The 15,854-nt window shown below is 40.0% G+C and overlaps 1 protein-coding gene across 2 annotated transcripts in view; it reads right to left on the bottom strand.

Moving 5' to 3' along the window:
• Positions 1-2,009: 2,009 nt before the first annotated feature.
• Positions 2,010-15,854, bottom strand: part of PECR (peroxisomal trans-2-enoyl-CoA reductase) — a 44,275-nt gene continuing 30,430 nt past the window's right edge. The window contains exons 6-9 of one of the 2 annotated variants that reach the window (XM_088827741.1): positions 14,986-15,096; positions 5,817-5,928; positions 3,603-3,699; positions 2,010-2,534 (exon numbers count right to left, since the gene is read on the bottom strand). In XM_088827741.1, coding sequence (XP_088683867.1) covers positions 3,605-3,699; positions 5,817-5,928; positions 14,986-15,096 — 318 coding nt within the window. In that variant the 3' untranslated portion in view covers positions 2,010-2,534; positions 3,603-3,604. The remainder of the gene's footprint in view (positions 2,535-3,602; positions 3,700-5,816; positions 5,929-14,985; positions 15,097-15,854) is intronic. The other variant, XM_055398440.2, reaches the window with a different exon arrangement.

The following is a 15,854-nucleotide window of genomic DNA, read 5'->3' as shown; positions in this document are numbered from 1 at the left end:
GCCATATGATCCAACAATCCCAATCCTGGGCATATTATCTGGAAAAGAGGAAAACTCTAATTCAAAAAGATACATTCACCCCAATGTTCATAGCGGCACTATTTATAATAGCCAAGACATGGAAGCAAGCTAAATGTCCACTGACAGAGAAAATATGGTACATGTATACAATGGAATACTGCTCAGTCATAAAAAGAGTGAAATAATGCCATTTGTAACAACATGGATAGACCCAGAGATTATCATACTGCGTGAAATGTCAGACAAAGACAAATATCACTTACATATGGAATCTTAACAATAATACAACTGAACCTATTTACAACACAGAAACAGACTAACAAATATAGAAAACAAATTTATGGTTAACAAAGCAGAAAGCGGGGATTAATTAGGAGTCTGGAATTAATAGATACATACTACTATTACCTGGTGGCTCAGAGGTTAAAGCGTCTGCCTGCAATGAGGGAGACCTGGGTTCAATCCCTGGGTCGGGAAGATACCCTGGAGAAGGAAATGGCATCCCACTCCAGTATTCTTGCCTGGAGCATCCCATGGACAGAGTAGCCTGGTGGGCTACAGTCCACGGGGTCGCAAAGAGTTGGACACGACTGAGCGAGCAACTTAACTATTACAAAATAGATAAATAAGGACCCACCTGTATAGTACAGGGAACTGTATTCAGTGTCTTGTGATAACCTATAAGGGAAAAGAATCTGAAAAAGAATATGTGTATGTGCGTGTGGCGGTGTGTGTGAGAATCACTTTGCTATACACCTGGAATTAATACCACATTGTAAATCAACCACACTTCAAGAAAAATAGATAAATCATAACTTAAAATTTATATTTCTGTATTATATATATATATATTTTTTTTTTCTTTTTTACCACTGAACATCCAACTCCTACCATAATGTTGAGCACATAGAATGGGCACCAAATTATTAGCTGAATGAATGAGTTCCATTCAGGAACATCCAGTCTACAGCAAAATTTACCAAGTGCAGTCACAGAAGAACATTATTGACAAGGCACTATTATGACACACAGAAATCCTGGAGTGCAGACCTCTAATTCTAGGGCACAGATAATGATCAGCTGTACAGCAATGGTCGAACAAGAAGATCTAATAAGGAGTTGGAGTTAAGTTTAGTGCTACATAGGGCAGGCTCCATGTGTTAAATAGAAATAAGCAAATTTCAACCTAGGGATCAATAAGGGGTTATCAACCATCATCAACAAGAGATAATTTGAAAAGCAAGACCTGTTTCTTTCATTTTCTGCACCAACCTGTGCTGGGGCCACCCTCCCCTTTAAGTCAACTTGTAATTCTTAGGAGCTGTGATGTTATCACCTTCAAAAAGCTACTACTAAAATGTAGTCTAGGAGGAAAACATTTCTGCTACGTACATAGCATGCATACAATGTTAAAGGGAGCTTGGGCTCACTCTCAAGGGCGACCCTTCCCTGTTCACAGCCAAGAGTGAGCAACTCCCTCAGCGGCACCCACAGCAGCTCATTAGCCTCATCCTAGTCCCAGACCTGCTTGGGATGCTGATAAAACTGCAGATTCTGCAATTTCTGCAGCCCACACCTGCCCTTCCCCACGCCGCTCAGGGTTTGGTCAATCAATTTGCTCTGAACTGAGTGTTACTGTTAAAGAAACTACTTCACTTCTACAGGGAATAAGTCAATTTAAACAGGTTTCATTGATGAAGAGAAAAAAAATGAACATATACAGTTTGTAGATGATACTCCACAAATCAAGATCAAGGGATAGAAAGGATCAACAGAAGAAAGAATACTGAACCCTAATATAGCTGTATAGATTTTAATTTAAAAAATTTTTGCATATAAAAGGAGAAACATGAAGAAAGGGGAGCACTTTGGCTAAGAAATCAAGACACATATCAAGCCAAGGGCGGAAAAAAAAATACCACTTATGACTTCATTTTTCTTTTTTATTAAGAGGGTTTGTACAAATATGACTTCATGAACAAACCACACATCAATAATTATATAAAGCTTTATTGATCCAAAAGTATTTGCCATCAAAAATGAGTCATTGTTATAAAAATCATAATGATGCCACAATTTAGATTTATTATAATATTTATAATGAAATATTAGAACCTTCTGGGAGATCATAATACCACTATCATTAACTTGAAACTATTTCACTTTTCAAAGACCTTTCTTAGAATTAAAAGTATAATCATAAATTATGCTAATTTCCATTCCTAAAATTTGTTTTTGATCACGAGTTAAAGGACACTGGTTGGCACTTTATTTCAGGAATAACTTTTGCATAGATGTAATTGATTAACATTAAAAAATCAGAATGTGAGTTTCCCATACAGATTATAAGTTCCTGTAAAGTACAGAAGCACGTTGTCGAGATGTTAAGGCACTTGGGGACAAAGGACACTTCCATGTTTCTTTAGCTTACAGTTTGGCTTTATGCTTAGAAGATTCTTTTAAGCTTCTGACAACAGAAAGGTCCCCTGTTCCCTTGGGCCACTTGTCATGATCTGTTAAATGGAAAACCTCAGGTCAGACACGAATTAACCTCATTAGTTCTCTTAGTTCCCACCAAACCCATTTGTCATTTTCCCTGGATCACCCCTTTTCTTAGCAAGAAAAAGAAATCACTGGGACACATGGCAAAGGTTTTGAGAAAAACCTCAATTTGAATCCCATCTCTACCACTTAGTAACTTTGTAGAAGTTACTTCTACAGGTTTGGAGAAGTTACTCTTGCTGAGCCTCAGTTTCCTCATCTGTTAAGTAAGAGTCGCTCACTTTGCGACACCATGGACTGTAGCCTGCCAGGCTCCTCCATGAAATTCTCCAGGCAAGAAAACTAGAGTGGTTTCCCGTTTCCTTCTCCAGGGGATCTTCCTGATCCAGGGATCAAACGCTGGTCTCCTGCATTGCAAGTGGATTCTTAACCAGCTGATCAACCAGGGAAATCCCCATCTATTAGAGCAGATAACAATACCTCTCTGTTAAAGGTGAGAGAGTTCATGTGATCCCTGCATATAGCACTGGACATAATGTAGACATTCAACCAATCTTACTTCCTTAATAACAGTACCTTCTGAAACATGCTTCCTTTGTACCAGACACTTAGAGTTGCCCTCTCCTGGCATCCAGTCTCCCGTCTCCTCCTTCCACTTAGAAAACCATGAGGTTCTGGAGACGAGACCCTACTTGGATCACTGAATGATGTAAGTTCATTCTATTCCCCTTGCTGAGGTTACTGGTCAAGCATGGACACTTGCATAAGCCAGTACCAAGCAAAGAGAATCTCTTACTTTGGTTAGATATGCTGAGAAAAAGTCATCCCCTCCCCTTTGTCTCTGTCCAGATGGATATGAACAAAGAAGCATAGAGCTTCAGGAGCAGCAAGCACCAGGAGAGTCCATCTTAAGATATGGCCAACATCATAGCAGCAAAAAGAGAGGGAAAAGGGAAAAAATGCCCTCAATGAAATCACTGAGCTGCAGTCAAGACTCACCTGTTATTTGAGACAATAAATTCCTTCATTGCTTGAGCCAGTGTGAGTTGTAACTAAAAGCATTCTATCAGATACAGTACCTTTAATGTGCATTAAGCTTCCCTGGTGGCTCAGAGGTTAAAGCGTCTGCCTCCAATGCGGGAGACCCGGGTTCAATCCCTGGGTCTCGAAGATCCCCTGGAGAAGGAAATGGTAACCCACTCCAGTATTCTTGCCTGGAGAATCCCATGGACGGAGAAGCCTGGTAGGCTATAGTCCACGGGGTTGCAAAGAGTCGGACACGACTGAGTGACTGAACAGAACAGAACAGAACTAATCTAACCCTCCAAACAGCTGATGAATATTGTCAGGGACCTCACTTTATAGAAAAGAAAATGAAGGCATACAGAAATAAATTTCCTCAAGAATATCAGCTAATAATGGTATAGCTTAGCTTTCATCCCAGGCATTCTCACTGCAGGACTGGCAACCTTAAAACTTCAGAAGAAAAGGCTGAATATTCCCACTCATTATTTCAGGAGAGTATATTCTTAAAGGGAAGCCTAGGTGGCACAGTGGAAAAGAATCTGCCTGCAAAGGCAGGAGACATAAGAGATGCGGGTTCAATCCCCCACTCAGGAATATCCCTTGGAGTAGAAAATGGCAACCCACTCCAGTATTCTTGCCTGGGAAATCCCATGGACAGAGGAGCTTGGCAGGCTACAGTCCATGGGGTCGTAAAGAGTTGCACACAATTGATCGACCAAGCATGCATATTTTCTTAAAACATGGATGTGGCTGCTTTCTTCAAAAACTTAAAAAATATTTTTTGTACTGATAAAAAAAAAAAAGTGTTAGAATTACAAAAGAAAACCATTTCATTGGAGGCCTTGAGAAGCAGTCACCTAGAGGGTTTTTCCCCCCCACCTCTAAAAAGGAAATGGGATGTACCTCACTTTAACAAACATTGACTCAACTCCACTGGTTAGGGAAGTGGAAAGATTCTCCCTCCACCTGTGCTACTTTAAATGCTATCAGAAAACAATACTGTATAACCATGAAGGCATTTCTATGTTTCCAAACGAGATCCTTAATGTCACAGAATCTCATACACATTACTACAATGGTACTGTTAGTAAAAATTTATACTGGGGGGAAATAATGAGTAATATTATAGATCCAAACCAATCAATGATTAATGCAAAGAAGAGTTGAATCCTCAATGAAACTATTAGCACATGAAAGAGTAGGTTGAAAAGAGTAAGTCCTGAACAGGAAATTCAAGTACATATACGCTATTATCAACTACATTATAATTTCCTGTGTGTGCTCAGTCGTGTTTGATTCTTTGCAACCCCGTGGACTATATCCCACCAGGCTCCTCTGTCCATGGGATCTTCAAGGCAAGAATACTGGAGTGGGTTGACATTACCTACTCCAGGGGATCTTCCTGAACCAGGGATTGAACCCATGTCTCCTGCACTGGCAGGCAGATTCTTTATCACTGTGCCACCAGAGAAGCCCTTTAATTCGCTAGTAATCATTTAATCAACTATCTTTGGCAACAGTTCGGACACATTTGAATTTCATATCCTTTTCTACATTTTGGGAGTGATTAGCTTGGACATGCCTTGGTTCTATGGATGTGTTTTGTCATGTATGATGAAACTGAGATACCTGACTAATTTTTTAGGATTCTTTCAACTCCAAAGTTTGATGGTCTAGTCATAAGATACACACACATACACACACACACATTTGCACGCAATATCTACATTAGATTGAGATATATAAAACTGCTTTGTACATCAAAAATGAATGAATACAGCAAATTCCTATGGTTTCCCTCAATCTATAACCCAAATATACTATAAAATTGCACTCTACCACCCCTCTCCACCTAACAGGTCTGATTCTCCCCCTCATATACACAAGCCACTAACTGGATAAACAAAGAGAAGTTAAATATCAAAAGTATGGCACCTTTCTGCCTCTGTTCTTGTCTCTTTCTTGTACATATATACTCACACTGAGAATATTTTTCAATGTTAAAATTCCACTAGCCTATGCACACACGAACAACTTTTTAAATAGGTCAATCTGTGTGCTATAATAAAGATACTTAGATATTTTCTGCACTAGAATATTGCCTTTAGAAATCATAAGATGACTATAAATATTTTATACATTTTTTTGATGTTCTACAAGAAAAAATAAAAACAAGACCCTTATCTCTTAAGTACCTAGAAGAATTTTGAAAACCTGAACAGGAGAAGGCACAAAGTGAGGGACAGACTCATTTCCTGACCACTCACCTGGTACCTCAAATATATGTGCGTACAGAGACTGGCCCCCATCCACATACACCAGCTGTCCGGTGACAAAGGAAGCAGCAGGAGACAGCAGGAAGCATACCAAGGAGGAGATCTGGAAACAGAAGCACACACATGCACACAAAAATTAGATACCCCTCACTTTTGGCTGCTTCCCATTTCCGAGTAGACACATCGGAAACTACAGAACTGTAACATGAAGCCTACAGCCTAGAATGCCAGGCTGTGTGTACTATAATCTGAAGGTACATGCTGCTGCTGCTGCTGCTAAGTCACTTCAGTCGTGTCCAACTCTGTGTGACCCCATAGACGGAAGCCCACCAGGCTCCCCCATCCCTGGGATTCTCCAGGCAAGAACACTGGAGTGGGTTGCCATTTCCTTCTCCAATGCATGCAAGTGAAAAGTGAAAGTGAAGTCGCTCAGTCGTGTCCGACCCTTAGCGACCCCACGGACTGCAGCCTACCAGGCTCCTCCATCCATGGGATTTTCTAGGCAAGAGTACTGATGCCTTTTTCTGTTTGAGCATCATTAAAGTCAGGGATGTGACTAGGGTGAAGGCAAGATAAAAAGAGCCTTTTTTGTTGTTGAGTCACTAAGTCGTGTTTGACTCTTTGCAATACCAGGGACTGTAACACGCCAGACTCCTTTGTCCTCCAGTGTGAAATGAATTACATAATGGGAAGTAGTTAAGGGACTTTCCCAGTGGTCCAGCGATTAAAACTCCATGCTTCCACTGAGGAGGGCTTGGAGTTCAATCTCTGGTCAAGGAACTAGGATTCTGTATGCAGGGTCACGTGGCCAAAAAAAATTTTTTTAATCTTTTTAAAAATAAATAAAAACATGAAGGAACCAAAAGTGTCTCAGTGTCTGCTCTCTCCCATCAAATAATTCAGTTCCTTCCACGATCCTCATTGTTTTCAACACCATCACATGCCTTTTATAGTTTTCTCCTGAAAATCACTGTGTCTGTGTAACAATAAACTGGCATTCTAGCTTGTTTAGGCCATGGTCCTCGCAGGCCCAAAGCCCAGGATCTCAGAGTACAGGAGCTTTCTATCAGGGGGACTTCAGAATCCTGCTGCAGCCCCGAGAAATAGGTAGGTGATCAGTGAGTTCAGCAACAATCACTCCCAAAACCAAAGAAAAAGATGGAAACATTTCACTGGATGTAAATGAAGTCTCACATGAGGTTGTTGACACAAGCAGAGTTTCTCAAAGGGTGATCTTAAGCTCCTACATTAGAATCCCTAGGGCTGCTTACTGAAACTCCAGACTCCAAGATCCTACTTAAGATCATCTGGATTGTCAACTCTGGGGTTGGAGCCGCAGAATCTTCCATTTATCAGGCTGCCAAGCAGGGCTGAGACAAGCGTGAGACTAATGAGGTGCTTGGGATGCAGCAGTTAAGGAGGTGCTCGCTCTCAGAGGTGGGTGGACCCTGCACCTGAGCAGCACTGAAAGCAAGCGAATCCTTAAATATTGTTTGTGCCTTGCTTGTCTCACCCCAGTCCTGATCCCGTATGGAGCACTATAGTGTGTGTGTTCACAGGGCTATGCCTCTTTGAGGCTCTGAGACCTGAGAGAAGGCAGGCATAGCCTTCCCTCCATGCTTGTGTCCCCAGCAGGTAACATAGAACTGCACTGTACAAAAAGGAGGCCACTAACCATATGACACAACCAAAACATTTCCACACAACTAGTCTGATTAAAATCATACACCAGATTCAGAAGACATTTTCTTCTTGGAAAAGAAAAATGTAAAATAGTCTCATTAATAATTGTTAAAATGATAATGTTTTAGGTATACTAAGTTAAATAAGATTTATTCTTAAAACTAATTTCACCTCTTTTTAAAACTTTTCTTAATGTGGCTATTACAAAGTTTAAGATTACATATGTGACTATTATTTCTATTGGACAGAGTTGGTGTGGAATTAATAATTTAAAAGTTCCCACATTCCTGGGAAAGGGCTGATGGGGCCTGGGAACAAGTTAACAACCAGAACTAGCTTTACCCTGTGTAATCAATCAATGACAACTCACCCTGTGAACACTGTTTTGTTAGTCAACCAATCAGTGAAAGTTCCTTGACCCTGTAAGTTAGCCAATCAGGAAGACTCATGCCCATAAGTTCCTTTCTGAGTGTCAGCCAAACAACGACTCAAGTAACCATGACCTCTGGAAGTCTGCAAATCTCTAAAAGCATACATCCCCCAAGGAAAAAAGAAAACTCAATAGTCTACTCCGAGAGACTGTACCTGACCAGCAATAAATGTGCTTTAGTGCGGAGTTCTGTTTCAAATATCGAGTGGTGGCCTCATCCTTTGACAGTGTTTACAATAAAATGACTGCTTATTAAGTGTTTACAGAGTGAAGGAATCTTTTTGCATCTCTCCCCTTCAAATAAAGGGATTTTCCATTGCCTAACTCAGAAAAGACACGAACCCTTGTCTCTTGCATCTCCTGCACTGGTAGATGGATCCTTGACCACTAGACCACCTGGGAGGCCCACATGACTTACGTATGGCTTCAGGCAAATTACTGAACATCACTGGCTCTTGGTCTCCTAATTTGTAAAATTAGTATAGAGTACAACTACAAGCCATTTGAGGGGTCAGCCAATTGCTGCATTCTGTCTCCAAGAGATGGGGAGGGACATCGTAGGAGCTCTGGCAGTTCCTTTTAAAACTACAGCTACAATGACCCTCATAACTCAATCCCAATAACTATTACTTAAAAGACAACTCATTGATAAGCAGTCCTGAACAGTCCACCAATAGCCTATTGTTAAAGCTCAGCTCCAAAAGTGACATTAGTGATTAGCTGGGTCCATCAGAGGATCTTGAAAACATGACCTGGAGATGCTAGGACCCTATGAGACAGAGCCTGAAACTCTCTCCTTATTCTGCGGCTTATTGCCATCCATTGTCTCACCTTCCCAATTAGTCACAGCATGGTCGGCAAACCTGGGCATACCTAAGATCTTCTCAGGGGATCTGTGAAGTCACAACTGTTCTATAACAATACTGAGTCCTTATCTGTCTTTTTCACTGTGTTGACATTTGTACTAATGGTGCCAAAGCCATGATGCGAAAAATGCCTGGACCCTCAGCACAAGTCATGGCAGGAAAACAAACATGAAGCATCATACTAACAGTCACAATATTTTTCACCAGTAAGTACTCCTGGGAGTGGAAGGGGAGAGTCTGTTTCACTTTCAAATGTCCTTGATGAGCACTAAAATTATTAATCATATTAATCTCGGCTACTGGGTACACATCTTTCTAATATCCTGTGTTATGAAGTGGGAGTTACACCTTCAGCTCTTATGCTGTACATGGAAGTATAAAGGCTGTCTCGAGGAAAAGAACATGTGCTTGAGCTGCAAACCAAACTAGTCATTTTTTTCACAAAACATTTTTTTTGTTTTGTTTTCTCCTTGAGAGAATGACTAACTAACTACAGTTATTCACACTTTGGTATCTGGCAGACATTTTTCCAAAAAAGAACCAAGTGGGACTGCCACTTCAAGCAGCTGAAAACAACTGACAGCATTTGTTGTCAATGATAAGATTTGAGCTTTCAAGTGAAAACTAGAATTTTGGAAAAGTTGCATCAATACATGTCACCATGACCTTGACAGTTTCCCAATACCTAAAGAGTTTTTGGAAGAGATCAGTGGTGACATTCATAAATGTGATCATCTGGTATTGTATCATGAATTGTGTATAAACATTCAGAAGATGTCTATAACTCAGTAAATCAATATTTTCTAAAAGACCAACGTCTGATGTTACAAAATCATCTATGCATGAAAGACTCAGTAAAAGTGCAAGGAATACTAAGAAATTTTCATGTAATGGAATACAAAAAGTTCAATGAATGGCTTAGATTCCACACTGCAATTAATCTTTAACTGCCATTTGTTAAGACTGGATATTAAATATATATATATATATATACTTCGATGTCAATTTTCTTATGCATTTTAAGCATTGACTAACACCTTATGGTTGTTGACACTGGAAAACAATACTCTGTATAGGCTCAACCACCTGTTGTTTGACTGTGCTAAGACCTCAGATGGCCAGAGTTGCCCACAGATTTTTAAAAATTCATATGTATGACACCATAGTTATGGGTGCACACGAGCTGACTAGTCATTAGTCCAACAAGATGTCTTGTTTAGTGAGGAAAAACTGGGAGATTTTATAAAATACAAATATATATTTATATAAAAATACACATAAAATCCCAATGTGCAACAACAGGGTCTAATTAAATACACTATGCTACATCCTTAGCAAGTTGCAGAAAAGAACATACAGCAGAATCTAATTTTTTAAAAAAGTAAACAGAAATACTTTTAAAAGTAAGAACTAGATGTCAGATACAGTTCAGTTCTAGAAACCACCACATGCTACGGGCCCAAAGCAAGAAGAGAGGCATGTTTATGGATGAGTTGTGGATTTCTCAAAACTTGAGATTAAGGAAAGTCATTGGTTGTGATAAGTATGGTGACTAGAGTTGATTTGACTTAATGCAATTTGTTACATAATTATGTAACAAAATAACATTTTGTTCTGCATAATTATGTAACAGTCATCCTTTGTCCTCATGCACGAAGTAAACGATATGATTATATACAGAATGTATCATTAGTACATACATCAAGTATGTACTGTGTGTGCTAAGTCACTTCAGTCGTGTTGGATTCTTTGTAACCCTATGGACTATATGTAGTTCACCAGAAAACTCTACATGGGATTTTACAGGCAAGGATACTAGAGTGGGTTGCCATGCTCTCCTCCAGGGGATCTTCCTGACCCAGGGACAGAACCTGCATCTCTTATGCCTCCTGCATTGGCAGGGAGGCTCTTTACCACTAGCGCCACCTTGGAAGCACCATGTATGTTCCAATACATTGTAATGGGGCAGGTCATTTAATACACAAAATACACAGCTATAGGACAAAAAAGAAACTGTCACTTGTTGAATATTAAAGAAGAATATCCACAGTTACTCAAAAAGACTGCTAAAATACTCCTCCTTTTATTTTAACTGGCATGAAGCCAGATTTTCTTTGCATGCTTTACCAAAACAACATATTGTAACAGACTGGAAGCAGAAGCAGATATGAGAGTCCAGCTGTTTTCCATTAAGCATACATTCAAGAACTCTGTAAAGCAAAGCAAAAATTGTTCATTTTTGTATTTTAAAATGCAGCTATTTTCCATTAAAAATATTATAGTATGCAATGCCTTTATTTGTTGTTCAGTTGCTCAGTCATACCCAACTCTTTGGAACCCCATGGACTGCAGCACGTCAGGCTTCCCTGTCCTTCACTATCTTTCAGAGCTTGCGCAAACTCACGTCCATCGAGTTGGTGATGCCATCCAACCATCTTATCCTCTGTCATCCCCTTCTCCTCCTGACTTCAATCTTTCCCAGAATCAGGGTCTTTTCCAATGAGTCAGCTCTTTGCATCAGGTGGCCAAAGTACTGGAGTTTCAGCTTCAGCATCAATCCCTCAAATGAATATTCAGGATTGATTTCCTTTAGGATGGACTGGTTGATCTCCTTGCAGCCCAAGGGACTCTAAAGAGTCTTCTCCAACACCACAGTTCAAAAGTATCAATTCTTTGGCGCTCAGCCTTCTTTATGGTCCAACTCTAACATCCATGATTTTATTATTTTGTGAATTCACAAATATTTCTTGAATTTCTCAATGTCAAATTTTAATACATTAACTGGACTCTTGAGAGTCCCTTGGACTGCAAGGAGATCCAACCAGTCCATCCTAAAGGAGATCAGTCCTGGGTGTTCATTGGAAGGACTGATGCTAAAGCTGAAACTCCCAATACTTTGGCCACCTCATGCAAAGAGTTGACTCACTGGAAAAGAGTCTGATGCTGGGAGGGATTGGGGGCAGGAGGAGAAGGGGACGACAGAGAATGAGATGGTTGGATGGCATCACCGACTTGATGGACATGAGTTTGAGTGAACTCTGGGAGTTGGTGATGGACAGGGAGGCCTGGCATGCTGTGATTCATGGGGTCACAAAGAGTCGGACACGACTGAGCGACTGAGCTGAACTGAACAGACCATAGACAGAGGATCCTGGTGGGCTACAGTCCATGGGGTCTCAAAGAGTTGAACACGACTGAATGACTAAGCACAGCACAGCATACAGACAATACATAATTGTTCAGAAAACATAAAAAGGGTTTTCTCCAAAATAAAAGCTTAATCAGATAAATCCCTTGATTAAAATTCTTTCAAAATCACTCAGTTTTCCAAATAAAAATCTGGCACCTTGCTCAAAATAGCTCATCAACTGTTGGATTTAACAGTATCTTCTAAAATTTAATATGCAAGTCTATTTTAGTTCAGGAATTCTACTTATAGAAAGCTACCCTCCACATAAGAGTTCATGACTGTAGTCAAGAATGTTCACTGAAGAATTATTACACTATAAAAAAAATTAATAAAATCTCAATGTGCAGCAACAGGAACTATTGCTACAGCCATAGCAAGTTGCAGAAAAACATACAATAACACCCCATTTTTCTAAAAAAAAAAAAAAATTCAGTAAAGAGAAATATCTTTAAGCATACACAGTAAATTTCTAGAAAGATATACATCAAACTGATAATGAAAGCTAGCTCGAGGAATTAGAACACATTTTTCTCTTAGAGTTTTATGGCATTGCTTTTATATTTAGCATTTTAATATATCTGAAAATTATTTTGTATGTGATATGAGATGGGTGCGTCTAATTTATTTCTAAATGAACAGCCAACTGCTGCAAGACTTTTGCTGAATATTCTTTCCTTGTAGATTTGAAATGTTACTTTTATTCTATAAACTGTGTGTGTGTGCACAGTACTGCGTGAGAGCCCATTCTATCCCACTACTTTTAATCTCTTCCAGTACTAGCCCCAAATGTAGGAAACAACAATAGCTTTATAGTATGCATTTGAGGGGGTGGTTAAATAATTTTATGTCTTTTTGGCCATGCTGGGTCTGCACTGCTGTGAGGGTTTTTCTCTAGTTGTGGCAAACAGGGGCCACCCTCCAGCTATGGTGAGCAGGCTTCTCACTGCAGTGACTTCTCCTCTTGCAGAGCACAGAGCTCTAGGGCATATGGGCTTCAGTAGTTGTGGCACGTGGACTCAGCAGTTGTGGCTCCTGGGCTCTAGAGCACAGACTCAATAGTTGTGGCACATGGGTTTAGCTATTTGTAGCATGTGGGATTACCCTGGACTAGAGATCGAATCCGTGTCTCCTGCATTGGCAGGCAGATTCTTAACCACTGAGCCACCAGAGAAGCCCTACAGTATGTTTTGACAGCAGGAAGGTCAAATCCTCTCATTATTCTTATTCCAAACATTTTGGGCATTTTGGCATAAATATTTTTCTAGGTAAAACTTTAGAATCAATGTATTAATTCCAAAGATATATTAAATGTGTATGTGTGATTTAGGGAAACTTGATTTTAGTAAAATTGAGTCTCTCCATTGAGGAATATGGCATGTCTATTTATTCTGGTCTTTTTTTTCTGTTCCTCAATAATAAACTTTTTTTTCGTCTAGAGTTAAGTTAACTCTGGGTTTTTTAGTTTTTTTTCTTGTTATTGTGTAATGTATTTCCTTTTTAAAAAATTACATTTTAAGACTGATCTTGCTGGCATTAAAGAAAGCTATTGATTTTTACAGACTTAAAACTGGTCACCTTACAGAAATCAGGTACAGAATTCATTTTGTCATAATTGTCCGACTTGCTTAGATTCTGTGTTGAGTTCAGTTCAGTCGCTCAGTCATGTCCGACTCTTTGCAACCCCATGGATCACAGCACGCCAGGCCTCCCTGTCCATCACCAACTCTCGGAGTTTAATCAAACTCATGTCCATTGAGTCGGTGATGCCATCCAACAATCTCATCCTCTGTTGTCCCCTTCTCCTCCCACCTTCAATCTTTCCCAGCATCAGGGTATTTTCAAATGAGTCAGCTCTTCACATCAGGTGGCCAAAGTATTGGAGTTTCAGCTTCACATCAGTCCTTCCAATGAACACTTAGGACTTATCTCCTTTAGTATGGACTGACTGGATCTCTTTGCAGTCCAAGGGACTCTCGAACACCACAGTACAAAAGCATCAATTCTTCAGTGCTTAGCTTTCTTTACAGTCCAACTCTCACATCCATACATGACCACTGGAAAAACCAGAGCCTTGACTAGATGGACCTTGGTTGGCAAAGTAATGTCTCTGCTTTTTAATATGCTGTCTCAAGTCAGTTCAGTCGCTCAGTCGTGTCCGACTCTCTGAGATCCCATGAATCACAGCACGCCAGTCCTCCCTGTCCATCACCAACTCCCGGAGTTCACTCAAACCCACCTCCATCGAGTCAGTGATGCCATCCAGCCATCTCATTCTCTGTCGCCCCCATCTCCTCCCGCCCCCAATCCCTCCCAGCATCAGAGTCTTTTCCAGTGAGTCAACTCGTCACATGAGGTGGCCAAAGTATTGGAGTTTCAGCTTTAGCATCAGTCCTTCCAATGAACACCCAGGATTGATCTCCTCTAGAATGGACTGGTTGGATCTCCTTGCAGTCCAAGGGACTCTCAAGAGTCTTCTCCAGCACCACATGGTCATAACTTTTCTTCCAAGGAGCACACATCTTCTAATTTCATGGCTGTAGTCACCATCTGCAGTGATTTTGGAGCCCCCCAAAATAAAGTATGCCAATGTTTCCACTCTTTCCCCATCTATTGCCATGAAGTGATGGGACTGGATGCAATCATCTTAGTTCTCTTAATGTTGAGCTTTAAGCCAACTTTTTCACTCTCCTCTTTCACTTTCATCAAGAGGTTCTCTAGTTCTTCACTTTCTGCCATAAGGGTGGTGCCATCTGCCTATCTGAGATTCTGTGTACTACGAAACAAGTGAAAAGAGCTGAAAAGTGCACTGAAACAATAAAAACATGCTGCTCTTAACCCACACTGCATTCATCCTGAATAAACACTGCTGTGAGTATTCAAGGCACCACTAGCTCAGTATTCCTGGCAGCCAGAAAGCTCAGGGAACATAGTTTGAGGGCATAGGAGCCATCTTCTCTATTAACCAATCAGACCATGTGAAAAAGACATTACCTCCTCAGGAACTCCCAATCTTCTAGCTGGGATCTTGTGAATTAAATTGTTAAGCAGGTCCTCTGTCAAATAATCATAGTTGCTAAAAGCAGTCTTGGAATAAATGGCTCCCTATGTTTAAAATAAAAGAGGGAAAAATAAAGTACATAAAATTAAATTGTAATAGGAAAGACAACAAGGCAGTCTGTCATCCAACACTAACAATTAAGTGGTTTAATAGCGGTTCAAGTTCACATTTGTAATGTTTTCTCAATACGGTCAAAGAAGTACAGTCAACCTCTACTAAAAAAGGATAATCTGAATGTTCATTTTGTGACCTCCCCTCCCCTAATAACCAGCCAAGCTCAGGATGTTTTCATAAAAGACTTGGCTTCTGAAAGCATAATCATATGAGCATATCAGAGAAGCCCTTAACTGGGGACAATGGGACAGGGTAGACTATTTTGTCTTCCACTAAGGCTTCTATGTTTTACGATGGAAAACTGGCCTATGGTTAAGTGGGGCTTAGAAGATACAATATTTTCATGGCTTTTTACCTAGAAAGAAATCACAAACAAAAAATTTGAATCCAATATAAATAAATTAAAATTTTAATTGTTTAAGAACTCTTTTATTCAACTTTTAGTAGCTTTCAATGGTTTATAAAGAAAAAAATTACTCAAAAACTGATAAAGGTGCTTGTTATTGGGTCATAACTACAACAGATTATTTGAAGGAGGGGAGAAGACAGAAGGGATGAGAATATGAGGAAGAAACTTGGCAGTATTAATTACTCCAAACAATACTGGGGTGATATGCTGGTTTCTGATTAAACAATTTCTCAGGCTTTCATTTAAAGAGGACGGAATCTTCCAGAGGTATTAAGGTTT

This window comes from Moschus berezovskii, chromosome 2 (assembly GCF_049115385.1).
Source record: "Moschus berezovskii isolate FMDL1 chromosome 2, NW_MosBer_1.0, whole genome shotgun sequence".
NCBI classification, from domain to species: Eukaryota; Metazoa; Chordata; class Mammalia; order Artiodactyla; family Moschidae; genus Moschus; species Moschus berezovskii.
Note: the sequence above shows the minus strand (reverse complement) of the source record. Positions and strands in the feature narration are given on the sequence as shown.